The sequence below is a fragment of the Rhineura floridana genome, chromosome 6 (assembly GCF_030035675.1).
Source record: "Rhineura floridana isolate rRhiFlo1 chromosome 6, rRhiFlo1.hap2, whole genome shotgun sequence".
NCBI classification, from domain to species: domain Eukaryota; kingdom Metazoa; phylum Chordata; class Lepidosauria; order Squamata; family Rhineuridae; genus Rhineura; species Rhineura floridana.
Window position 1 is genome coordinate 92,233,642 of NC_084485.1, and position 12,207 is coordinate 92,245,848.

At 41.8% G+C, this 12,207-nt stretch overlaps 1 protein-coding gene across 3 annotated transcripts in view; it reads left to right on the forward strand.

The window, feature by feature from the left end:
• The window catches only part of ZYG11B (zyg-11 family member B, cell cycle regulator), a 43,019-nt gene extending 33,027 nt beyond the window's left edge, over nucleotides 1–9,992 (forward strand). For all 3 annotated transcript variants that reach the window (XM_061633002.1, XM_061633000.1, XM_061633001.1), the window contains 6 exons: nucleotides 483–644; nucleotides 1,270–1,317; nucleotides 3,869–4,066; nucleotides 4,159–4,211; nucleotides 7,389–7,486; nucleotides 8,745–9,992. In XM_061633002.1, the coding sequence (XP_061488986.1) occupies nucleotides 483–644; nucleotides 1,270–1,317; nucleotides 3,869–4,066; nucleotides 4,159–4,211; nucleotides 7,389–7,486; nucleotides 8,745–8,908 (723 nt within the window). In that variant the 3' untranslated portion in view covers nucleotides 8,909–9,992. The remainder of the gene's footprint in view (nucleotides 1–482; nucleotides 645–1,269; nucleotides 1,318–3,868; nucleotides 4,067–4,158; nucleotides 4,212–7,388; nucleotides 7,487–8,744) is intronic.
• Nucleotides 9,993–12,207: the final 2,215 nt, after the last annotated feature.

Below are 12,207 nucleotides of genomic sequence, written 5' to 3' on the forward strand. Positions count from 1 at the left end.
TGGTGCTCCTTATTTGTGTTTAACTACAAATTACCCATGATAGCAGCAGATCTGTTTGTTTAAACCAAGGTTTGCCCCAATTGTGCATGAAGTTGTGGAGGGGATAGGTTTTAGGGCAAAATGAATGCATGGGTGAGGAGAGTGCTTGCTGCTTCTCTCCTTGTATCTACTCCCCAGACACTTTCCCTTCTACCCCAGCCAGACTCTGAAACCAGAAGGGGGCCCAGCAGGGAGAGAAATGGCATCTGAAGAGATGCTGTGTGGCACTAAACCATGGGCACAGCAGAGGGATTAGCACCTCTACCGTACATGCCCATTGCTTTAAAAATGGGGGGGGGCATCTCCTCTCTTTGTGTATGATTGCAGCAGAGCTGGCTTCAGACAGCAACTGTGTTGCTATTGTGCAGTTTGAGCCTCAAATAGCTGAAATTAGAAACCTGAGTATCTTTTGCAAAGGCAACTATTTTCTCTCTCTTTTTTAGCAACTACTTCAAATTGTGAAGCAAAAAACTAATCAGAATGTAGTAGATACTACTCTTAAGTTTACACTGAGTGCACTTTGGAATCTTACTGATGAGTCCCCAACCACTTGTCGGCACTTTATTGAAAACCAAGGGCTGGAACTCTTCATGAAAGTCTTGGAGGTGAGACGAAGGGTCTGTCTGCCAGCATTAGCATATCTATTATCTGCATATCTGTATCTATAGATGCCATTGTCTGCACAGGAACCATGTAGGTCACAGTCTGTAGCTCTGGGCAGGATAGGGATAATTACAATAAAAGCATTGGAAAGAGGGCTCTAATCCCCCAACCAATATAGCAAATAAGATTTCACATGCATGTGCTAGCCCTGGAGATGGGAGGAAAGCAATTGCAGGGATAACTCGGCTCAGAGGAGCTCTGCTGAACTTCCCCAAGTCCAAATCTCCTTTCCACAACAGTTGTTTCCTAGGCAAAGGGAGCTCAGTAGGCTTTGCTGAAACAAATATGGGAGGAAGGGGATTGGGCTTGTCTCACCTCTTTGCTCCTGTGTCAGCTGCTTAAGAGGAAAAAGCTTTCTGAAAGGCTCCTACTTTTCATTGCTCTGAAACTTCCTACTCCCAAGAGGCAGTCACAGCAATAGCAGTACAGGAGATGTGTCGTTCCCCACCCCTGTCCTCCCAATGCTCATTCCAAATCTGACTCTTCTTCCCATCTACTCCCACTCATACTAATTGTTGTTACAAATCACATATTGAATGGTTGCATATGCTTTGTTTTACTTCACAGTCTTTTCCATCCGAGTCTTCTATCCAGCAGAAAGTTCTTGGCCTTCTGGTAAGGTGAATGGAAGCACATATTTTTACCTAGATATTGGAAATGCCTGTTCTCTCTTCTCTTGGTTACCTTCTTTCCCCCGCTACCCCAACACTACATATAATATGACATTCTACATATGATACAACATTCTATTACTTATACGGATGCACTCAACCAAATATTATTCCTGCACTGTTCCATTTGTTTCAGTTTTATCTTATGAGAGCAGCATTTGAACATAAAAAGAGCCCTGCTGGATCAGACAAAGTCAACCTAAAGTCAATGATGCATTGTGTGGAGAAGTATTTACTTTCGTCCATTCTGAACCGATGTTACACTGGTTCTGGTCTTGTCTTTAGAGAGTAGCACTGAGAAAGTGCTTTTTATGCGGTGCGGTGCTGCAGGGCACTATACTCTTCCCAATGCTATTTAATATATATATTAACCCATTGGGAGCAGTCATTAGGAGATATGGGGCAAGGTGACATCAGTATGTTGATGACAGTCAGCTCTATTTCCCCATAACATCTGAATTAGGAGAGGCTATGCAGGCTTTGAAATAATGCCAGGATGCAGTGGTGGGCTGGATGAGGGCAAATAAGCTGAGCTTGAATCCTGGCAAGGCAGAGGCTCTGGATGGGTGATTCCCATGTCTGAGTAATGGGCTGATTGCACTCCTTGTGCAGGAGTAGGAATGCAGCTTGGAGGTGCTCCTGGATCCGTCTCAGTTGCTAGACGCCCAGGTGATCACAGTGGCTAGGAGTGCCTTCCATCAGCTTCAGCTGGTGTGACAGCTGTGTCTGTTCCTGTGGTCTGTGGGTGTCAGCTCTACACTGCATCAGCAGTGTCAGGGGGGGCTGGAAATTCCTGGGTCTCTGGCAGGGAAGGAAAGTCCTTAGCCAGCAGTCGGGTTGTAAATCTGCCAGGCCTATCCGAAGCGTACTTGCCGAGTCAGAAGTCCAGAAGCGAGGTCAGTGGAGGTCCGGGATCAATTGCCAAGGAGGTCAGTCAAAGAGATGCTGCAGGGAAACTAGGTCTACACAAAGCCACGCCTGACGTTGCAGTCAGCAACAAGCTGCAGCCAAGGTGTGCCTTATAAAGAGCAGGGTTGACAGCAGGTGTGAGCCCTCAGTGTTTGGGCCTTAAGGAGACAGGCCTGCCTCTCTTCTGCCTGACCTTCTGCTGTCTCCGTTCTGCAGGTGAGGGGGGAGTATCCTGTTCACTGTCTGTGTCTGGCTGCAGGGCCTCTGCTGTCCCTGGGGTGCTCTGCAGCTGAGGGGCAGAAGGAGCTGGATTCTCAGGAGGCTCCTCCGTGTCTCCTGCTGCTCCTGGGTCTGCTGCTGTTACTCCGGAGTCGTCCTCATCTGAGGAGTCCTCTGACGGGGCCATGACAGTGGGATAGCTTGACTACAGTAGTCCAGGTATTGGTAACTTCTCAAGACTGGATTACTGCAATGCACGGTGGAACTTCTCTTCCAGCTATCCCAGAAGCTGCAGTTAGCACAGAATGCTGTAGCATGATTGCTGACAGGAGTGAGATCCTGGCCAGCATATTACATCTGTGCTGAAAGATTTGCATTGCCTGCCAATTTACAACCACACCAAGTTCAAAGTCTTACTATTGGTATATAAAGCCCTTAACAGCTTGGGACCAGTTTACTTGATGGATTGCCTTGCTGCCCATGTGGCTACTCAGCTACTTTGATCTGCAAAACTTGCACTCTTGCAAGTACCATACAACATGTTCCTCCTCTGCAAAGAATCAAGTTTTCAGTGTGGCAGCTCCTGTCCTCTGAAACTCTCCCTGCCTATTAAATTAGGAAGGCACCCTTTTTGTGCCATTTGAGATGCCTGCTAAAAACGTTTGTGTTTTGGCAAGTCTGTCCAGAAACATGGACAAGGTATCTGTTTTTACATTTTGCTGTTTTGATGTGTATATTGTTAATTGTTTTAAATTGTTCTACATGTACCATGTAGGGATTCTTAAGCAGTATGTACATTCTCATAAATAAATAAATAAATAAAACTTATTAATCACCAGCTTTATGTAGGGCTCTAAGCAAATCCCACCCACCCCAAATTTTGCAAGTCTGTTGAAAGGTGGTGATGTGGGAGGCCATTTCTCCAGTTTTCAGTGTATGGATGTGCCAATATTTTATATCATTTAGCAGTTATAATGGAATCAGCCTCTCTTTTATTCTTAAAAACTATTTTGTTGGTGCTGTAGGAAGACAATGAACAGCTTTGTTCTCAGTGGCTTGGCCACCATATTCTTAACTCTCCCAGTGAACTGCACGTGGTGTCATTCAGGGGCATGTGGTGTGGTGGTGGTCAAACATAGTGGCTGCCCTGGGTTACTCATACACTTGTCACCCTGAGAATTCCTCTGGAGTAAGGTTTGAATATGTATCAGTCAGAGCAGGCTAATCCTAAAATAATCTAGTTTGACATGTTTGATGTTCATGGCACCAACCTTAATATAGAGAACAAGCATATTAATGACAGATGCCCTTATTTACACACAACCATTTTGTTCGTTTTGAAATCCCTTTATCTTGTTTTCACATAGAACAACATAGCAGAGGTTAAAGAGCTCCATTCAGAGCTAATGTGGAAAGACTTCATAGATCACATCAGCAAGCTGCTGCGCAGTGTGGAGGTGGAGGTCAGTTACTTCGCAGCTGGAATTATTGCTCACTTGATATCACGAGGAGAACAAGCCTGGACATTGAGCCGCAACCAGAGAACCTCGCTCCTAGAAGAGCTGGTATAGATGCAATTGAAAATACTACTTATTCTTCGCTCCAAAACAATATTGTTAATCTTAACAGTAATGAGACTTCCTCCCATGTCTTACAGCATTCTGCCATTTTGAATTGGCCTACACCAGAATGTGAAATGGTGGCTTACAGGTAACTACAGCCTTGACATAAAGCTTGAGAAAATATTAACTTCTGGTTAATTTTCTACAAATGATACTGTTTCTGCCTCAGTGTTAACAGGCTATCAGTTCAAAAGTTCTGGCTTATGACAAGGTCATGTCCGTTGATTTAAAGGTCTAGTGAACCATTTAGGCTACAGTCCTGTACACATTTACCTGGCAATAAGTCCCATTGAACTCAGAAGGATTTATTTCTGAATAGACACATATAGGATTATACTTCTGCAGTACAATCCTGTGTATGCTTACTTGGAAGTAACTCCCACTGTGTGCATTGGAGGCTACTCTCCGATATGTAAAATATTAAAGACCTAAAGAATTAAGTACTACTTAGTATAATTGCCTTACATTCTAATGATTGAACTGGCATGTAAACTTGCACTGATTTCTTTCATATGGGTCTAGGTGTAAGTCCACCATCGCTTTTAAGATCTAGCAGGGAGGGATTGATGAGGTGGATCCAAGTAGTGGTGAAGGGCTCAGCTAGACAGGGAGTAATGCCCACTGCACTGAAGGAAGTGGTGGTGTGTGCCCTCCTGCAGACTCTTGGAGTCTTGAGGTTTGGGTAACTGCTGCCCAGTCACAAATATATCTTGCTTGGGCAAGGTGATTGAGAGTGTAATGACTGGCCAGTTGTAGACATGTCTGGATGAAGTAGATTATCTGGAGCCACTTCAGTCTGGCTCCAGATCTGGGTATGGCACTCAAACAGCTTTGATTACACTTGTTGAATTACCTTTATCAGGAGAGAGAGGGGAGTGCTACCCTGTTGATTCTACTCGACTTCTCAATAGTGTTTGATACCAATTATCATGGTATCCTCTGGGAGTGGTTGTGTGGGATGGGGATTGGGGCACTGTGTTACAGCGGTTCTGTTCCTATCTACAGACCACTGCCAGAGAGTGGCATTGGGAGCCTTCTGCTCAGCGTCGTGGTGCTTGTCCTTCTTGTCTCCTGTGCAATATTTACATGAAATTGCGGGGAGATGCCGACTGGGGATTTGGAGTATGGTGTCTTGAATATATAGATGGCAGCCAATTCTATCCATTCCATCTGCAGAGGCTGTGCAAGTGCTGGGCTGGTATATAGAGGCAGTGGTGGGCTAAATGAGGGCCAACAAACTGATACTGAATCCTGATAAGTCAGAGATCCTTGGATAGGTGGCTCCTGGGTCTTAGAATGAGGAAGATAGCGTGTTTTCTGTAGGAGGTAGCACTCCCCTGAAGTTGGTGTTGCAGAGCTTGGGAGCACTCCTCTGTTGTAAGCTGTTGCTAACAGCTCAGATGGCTTCAGTGGCAAGGAGTACTTATGCTCAGCTATGGGTGGTTGACCAGCTGTGGTTGTTCCTGGGCCAGGACAACATAGTGTCAGTGATCCTTGCTGTAATAACCTCTCAGCTGGACTGCTGAAATGTGCTCTAAATGGGGCTGCTCTTGAAGATGGTCCAGAGGCTGCAGTTAGTGTGGTATGTCACTGCCAGGTTGTTACATGGGGTGCGTGAAAATATCATGTTACACCAATCTGTAAAATTCTGCACTGATTGTGCTGCCTGTTTGCCACTGGGCTCAATTCAAGGTATTGGTACTGGTGTGCAAGGTCCTATATGACCCAAGTGCTTGAAAAAGTGCCTCCCCAATACTTTTCAACCCATGCTTTAAGATATGCAAGGGAGGCCCTGCTTGTGGTGCTGTTGGTGAGTAAAGCCAATGGGGTAGTGGCACAGCATAGGACCTTCTTGTTGGTGGCTTTTCAGCTATGGAACTACCTTCCAACAGATATTTGGTTGTCCCCCACCTTGGCAGTGTTTAGGTGGAAACTTAAAACATATTTACTTTGTCAGGCTTTTGGTAGTTATCGTCTCATTTTATCAAAAAATTTGTCTGCTGCTATGTGTTTTAAAGATTGTTATTGTTCTGTTAATAATTTAATGTTTTATGCTATTTGTATTGTGTTTTCAGATTGTTGCTAGCCACAGGAAGAGGAGGGAGGGAAGGGTATAAGAACAACAAATAAGTTGACATTTTTGGTGATAGTATAGACTGGGGCTTTTAAATGACCAATTGTAAAAAAAAAAAAATCAGTAAACGTGCAGTTGTTTCTCGAAGCGTTTTTTAAAAATGAAACTGAGAGTAGCAACAGTTCTTACATCTCCCCAGCGATACTTTACCAGGAGCCAACAGGTTAGTTAAAACTACATTAGCAACTTGTCCTGAACTCTGAGACATGAAGAACCATTTGGTTAATGTTTAGTTAGTGCTGTTGTAATAATTCTGCCTGTGTGCAAAAGCAAAACTGACAAAGCATTAACTGAGAAACTACCACACAGTTTTGGGTAAAGGTGTTCTTTTTCTTCTTGTTTCTTTATAACCAAAAGCTGTCTCAGGAGGCTGTGAATTTTAGCAGAGTAATGACACGGAGGGGGTGTGAAAAGGGCTGGGTAAGCCTTTTCTTCAGATAGTTTTTCTGTTCAGAATCGCCGTTCCTCAGCTGATTTCCTTACACCAATAAAAAGAGGCAGGCATCCCCTTCCTTGCACCATTCCTCTGCTCAAGGTTGCAGCCTCTGCAGTCTGCTTTTGGTTAAAGAAAAAAGGAGGGGGGGGAGGCACAACCACATGTCTCATCTGGTTTGTGTCTGAAGATTTCAACTTGTTAGATTTGCAGTTTAGTTTTTTCTCCCTCCTTTTGTTGGGAATACGTATATCTTACTGAGTAAGACAAACAGCAGCACAGCTGTTCCTTCTGCAACAAAAAAGCGTCTTTCTCCTCTTCTCCCCCCCCCTTCCAAACATTAGGTGTAGATGGGATAAAATGCTGGTGGAGCTGCAGGAGTCTTGTTCAAATGATAAAATATACTATGGAGCATACTTTGCCTGGCTGTCTGGAAAAGCCAATAGCAATGCATCATCTTTTGTAATAGAATATAATGCTTTTTTAAAACCATAGGTTGAGATGTTGTCTCCTCCAGCTTGGAATAAAGAATTGTATGTCAGTAGAAAATGGAAACAGCTGAGATCTCTTTATGATTATCCTCTTTTTCACAAGCTATGTAGACCTTTTTGGCTAAACGTACAAAATAGACTTATGTTGTAGTCATGGTGCAAAAGTATCAAAGTGATTGGGACTCTGCTTTTTATTCTCATGAATAGGTCTTTCAACCCTTTTTTCCCCTTGCTTGGCTGCTTCATGACTCCTGGGGTGCAGCTATGGGCAGTGTGGGCCATGCAGCATGTTTGCAGCAAAAACCGTATGTATTGAGACAGAACCCCACATTTTAAGCACCTCTTTCAACCTATAAATAGAGTGATTACCAGACTCTTGAGAATTGTTGTGATCTTTAGCCATAACTGTTTTAACTCTTCGTTTTCTTTCGAGAAAGCAATTTTAATCAATCTTGCTAAAACTGTATATATGTTATAGAAGATTTCACAAGAATAAGCTCTTATGGTCTTTACCACAGGTAAAACGCAAAGTAGTGTTTTTTTGGAGGTGGTCTAAATATTTAGGCTTCTAGGTGTCAATATGATGCAGTAGATGGAGTCTTGGACTTTAATCAAGAGACCAAGGCTGAAATTCCTCCTTGGCTATGGAGTATGCTGGCAAATCTCTCCCTCTCTCTCTCTCTCATATATTTATCTCACAGAATTGTTGTATCAAATGAAAGAATAGCATGTGTGCTGCTGCTTTGTGCTCACTGGAAGAAAGGCAGAATACACATGTGATAAATAAGACCACTTGGAAGTAAGCACTTGTTCGGAAACAAAAGCAGAGCTAGCACTAAATGTTTGCTTACTTGGTTACCCCAAGGGCAGAAAGTAAAAAATATTCAAACTTGTCTCTCTAGAGACATATGACAGAGATCAATACAATAGAAGTATAAGAACAATAGAAAGCTATCCCTTGGGTTGTAGAAGCAGCATAGAGGCCACTATGGGTCCAGCAGTGGTGTGGTGCAATCTCTGTACAGAGTGGGAGACCTAGGCTGGGTGAAATGGGAGGGTTCTGTGTTGTAAAAAGATGGGATGGAAAAACAAGGTGCTAAATCAAGTTAGAATGCAGAGTGACGCTTGTTCATCACCTCCTTCTTTCAGTCCTAGGAGATAACAGCATGAGGGAGGTGTAGTCAGAATTAAACAAGCTATAACTCAACCACTTCTAGATTGGATGCTTAGTCCTTCCTCTGTCTCTTCTTCACAACACTCCTGAATCTGAGAGTGTGGAAGAGACAACTTGCATTCCTGAAGTATATATTTAGTGTCTGCAGATGCCAAGTGAGAACAAGCTTAATGGTGACTTTGCAACTGCATCTCTTCAATAAAAATAAGATGGAGGAGGGCTGGAAACCACTTACTATTACTATAGTTTGCAAAATAATTTTGCTAAATCCTTTTGACTTGTAATCAGTTTTAAATGGTAAGAGTTATATGAAAAGTGATTGGAAGTAGGTACCTAAATTCAAGAGACTTGACCTCACTGAATCTGTCTGTCTCACTCTTGTGTTTCAGCTGCCAGGTACTGCAGTATGTTGATTGAAGAAGGTGGATTGCATCACTTGTTTAACATCAAGGAAAACAGCCAGACTGATCCAGATGTTCAGCGAATTGCTATCTCTATCTTAGATAGTTTAGAAAAACATATTTTGCGGCATGGGCGGCCACCTCCGTGTTAAAAAAACAGACAGAAGCTAAGCCAAATTGAAAAAAAAATATAACAAGGAATAGGTGTGTACATTGTCCTCTAATAATCCCTTATGAAGTGTCTCTAGTTGGAATAACTTGTGTTACACTGATCACCATTAAAGCTTTTTTTGCCAGCTGTTGTGCAAACAGGTATAATGCATGGCTGGCAAATGTTGTCTTTAATGGTCTCTGAAGTTAAGGGTTTTCATGAGGATCTAGGATTAATTCCTAAACTGGTAATGTCTATTGGATCACTTCTGGTGTGGAAAAGTGGAGATTGTACCATTCAAAGGGACTTACAAAACTTCTAGGAGTTTGCAACTTCAAGTACAGAAAATTTGTTTCTGCTTGCTTCATCCCTTCAGAATAATTGTGTTTAAATAGAACTCTTCACCAGCTCAGTATTTGAATAGAACTGTTTGTGCTTGTAATGTCAGCACTATCGAGCTCAAAACAATGTCATGTATTCACACATTAAAACACAACCAGTTATGAGTAAGGTGACTAGGGATGTTTTGTTCCTCCATAGACATTTTTGAACTCGTATGGAGCCTTCAGATTCGTCTCATGTTTCATACATATATCAGGGGTGCTTGAGTTTTGAATTGACAGTTTATCTTCTCTGATATACTGCAGTGCGAATCTGCTTATAGGAAGAAACATATATTCTATTCCAGGGGATCCAAAGGCATAGGAGGGAAAGGAATGAATTGCAGTTTTATAAATTAAAAAAACAAAGAACAAACAATGCTACTACACTTGCTAAAACATGTCTAACAAAAGAATAGGAAAACTGGAGCTCTCCATCAGAAGGATTGCTACGGTGAAAAGAACTTCCTCGGCTTATGAGATTGTATGAGACCAAGAATATCTGATCACCTTATTTATGACAGACTATTACTTGCTTTGCTCTTTCTCGTAAATACTTTTTGTCAGTATTTGTGCAGTGGACTGTATGTGCAAGGCACCACCGTACAAAATTTCATCCAACAGCCTATGTAAAGTCTGGTGTAAATTACATTGTTGTGTGGAGTATTCATGTTTTACATAAAACTTCCCATGGTTAAAAATTTACTCTGATGTGTGTAGTCTGTGAATGTTTTATGGGACAAAATGGAAATTGTAACAGTATACAGAAATGTGATATAAAGTGCAGCTGGTGGAAAGCAAACTATGCCATGAGTTAAGCTGCCTCTTTCTAATATGTTGCTTTACAACTTGCTTCACAAATGAGGGAGAAACACCCCCACAATCTTCCCTACTCATGCAAGCTCTGGTTTAACATTGCTAGTTCTATAGCATGGCATCATTTAATGGAAGGATAGCCTTGTTATGGGGTCGAAGGAGTAACTGTTTGGTTGTATGCAGCATATGTGTATGTAAGCAAGACTGGTTAACAGTTCTTTTATTGGCTTTCCACAGTAGTAGAGTGTACATTAATCAAGAAAGTTAAAGGTTTCTAAAATAGCGAGCTGTGGCATATAGGAAAGGATAGCTTTGTTTTGTTTTGTTACTTGAGTGAACTCTCTAGTATTGTGATAGATGTCATGGGAAACAGAAGCAATGAATGTTAGTTATTCCAGCCATAATAATAAATACAAATAACTATTGCCACCAGTAACACGCTAACAGAAACAAGTTTGCTTTGCAAATCTGTCTTAGTACAGTTTTATTAATACAAATGTATCTGATTTTAGCAGCCACATTTCAAAGAACCCAAGCAACATCAAGTGTAATTGTTAGAGCCTTACCTCATGCCTAGAAGCCTATGTTTAATAGGCTAGTGAGAATTTCTGTACCAGATCAGAGTCAATTATTTCTGTATACATAGAGAGAATAAGAACTGAGATAGGTCTTCTACCTCTCCAGCTCTCAACACAAAGAATTCACCTTCATGTTTCCTTATCCATCTAAAACTACACAGGAGTAATTGTTGGCTGTTTTCTTCTGAACTTTTCCAGCTTTATGATACCCTTTCTGAGGTGTGGTGACCACATCTGTACACATTTTTCCAAATGTGACTACTTTACACTTGCTTACTTGAGCTGCATTTGTCATTCTACTGCCCATTTACCCAGTTTGGAGATATTTTTCTTTCTTTTTATTTTAGCCACCATGAATAATTTAGTATCATTACAAAATTTGGCTAACTCACTGATCATCCCCAATACTAGATTATTCATGAACAAGTTAAAAAGCACAGGTCTCAATTCTGATGCTTGGGGGACTCCATTGTCTATAACCCTCTATTGGAAGAAGTGTCCATTTATGCCTAGTCTCTGTTTTCTGTGCCTTAACCAGTTGCAGATCCATAAGAGGACCTCTCCTCTTATTCCGTGACTGCTAAACTTACTCAGGAGTCTTTGGTGAGGTACTTTATCAAAAGCTTTTTGGAAGTCATAAGTACACAATGCTGACCGGGCATTCTCTAACTATATGCTCACTGACACTCTCAAGGAACTCTAAAAGGTTAGTGATACAGGATTTATTTTTGCAGAAGCTGTGCTGGTTCTGCTTTAGATAGACTTGATCTTTTATGTGCTTGGTAATTCTGTTTTTAACAATGCTTTCCATCAGTTTGCCCAGAACAGGATTATACTAACTGGCCTGTAATTTCCAGGATCCCTTCTAGAGTCCTTTTTAAAAGTTAAGTATTACATTAGCCACTTTCCAGCTGCTGAGTAAGGAGGCTGATCATAGGGACAAATTACCTATTTTTGTTAAAAGATCAGCAATGCCACATTTAAGTTCTTTAAGAACTCCTGATGCCATCTCGATCTGGTGGTGTCTCAGTTCTTAATTTGCCAATAAGGTATAGAACTTTGTCTCTTGTCACCACTTGGCATCAGTTCCTCAGACTCGCTACCTGTAAAAGTTTGTTCAGGCACAGATATCTGCCCTGCATCTTCCACTGTGAAGACAGATGCAAAAGAATACATTCAGCATTCTCCTTATCTTCCTCCAGCACACCGTTGACTCCCTACACTGAGCTTGATCTAAACGCTAAGTCTACCGATGTCAACTGCTGGTTTGGAAAAACCCTTTAGAGTTAACTGCCCTCCATTTGCTCTAAGAAGCAGGTTTTTTGGGAGGAAGATTGTAGTACTGTGTATCATGTGTGCTTATTTTGAAGCGACACTATTGAAAGTAAACTTCCAAGCAACTATGCATATGATCAGACTCCAAACTTGTACGTACCAAGCAGCTAACGCATGTACTGAACACACCCTGCATAGTGGCATATTATTCTCCCCACACACTTTTTGATTAGGGGCAAATATTTATAGCA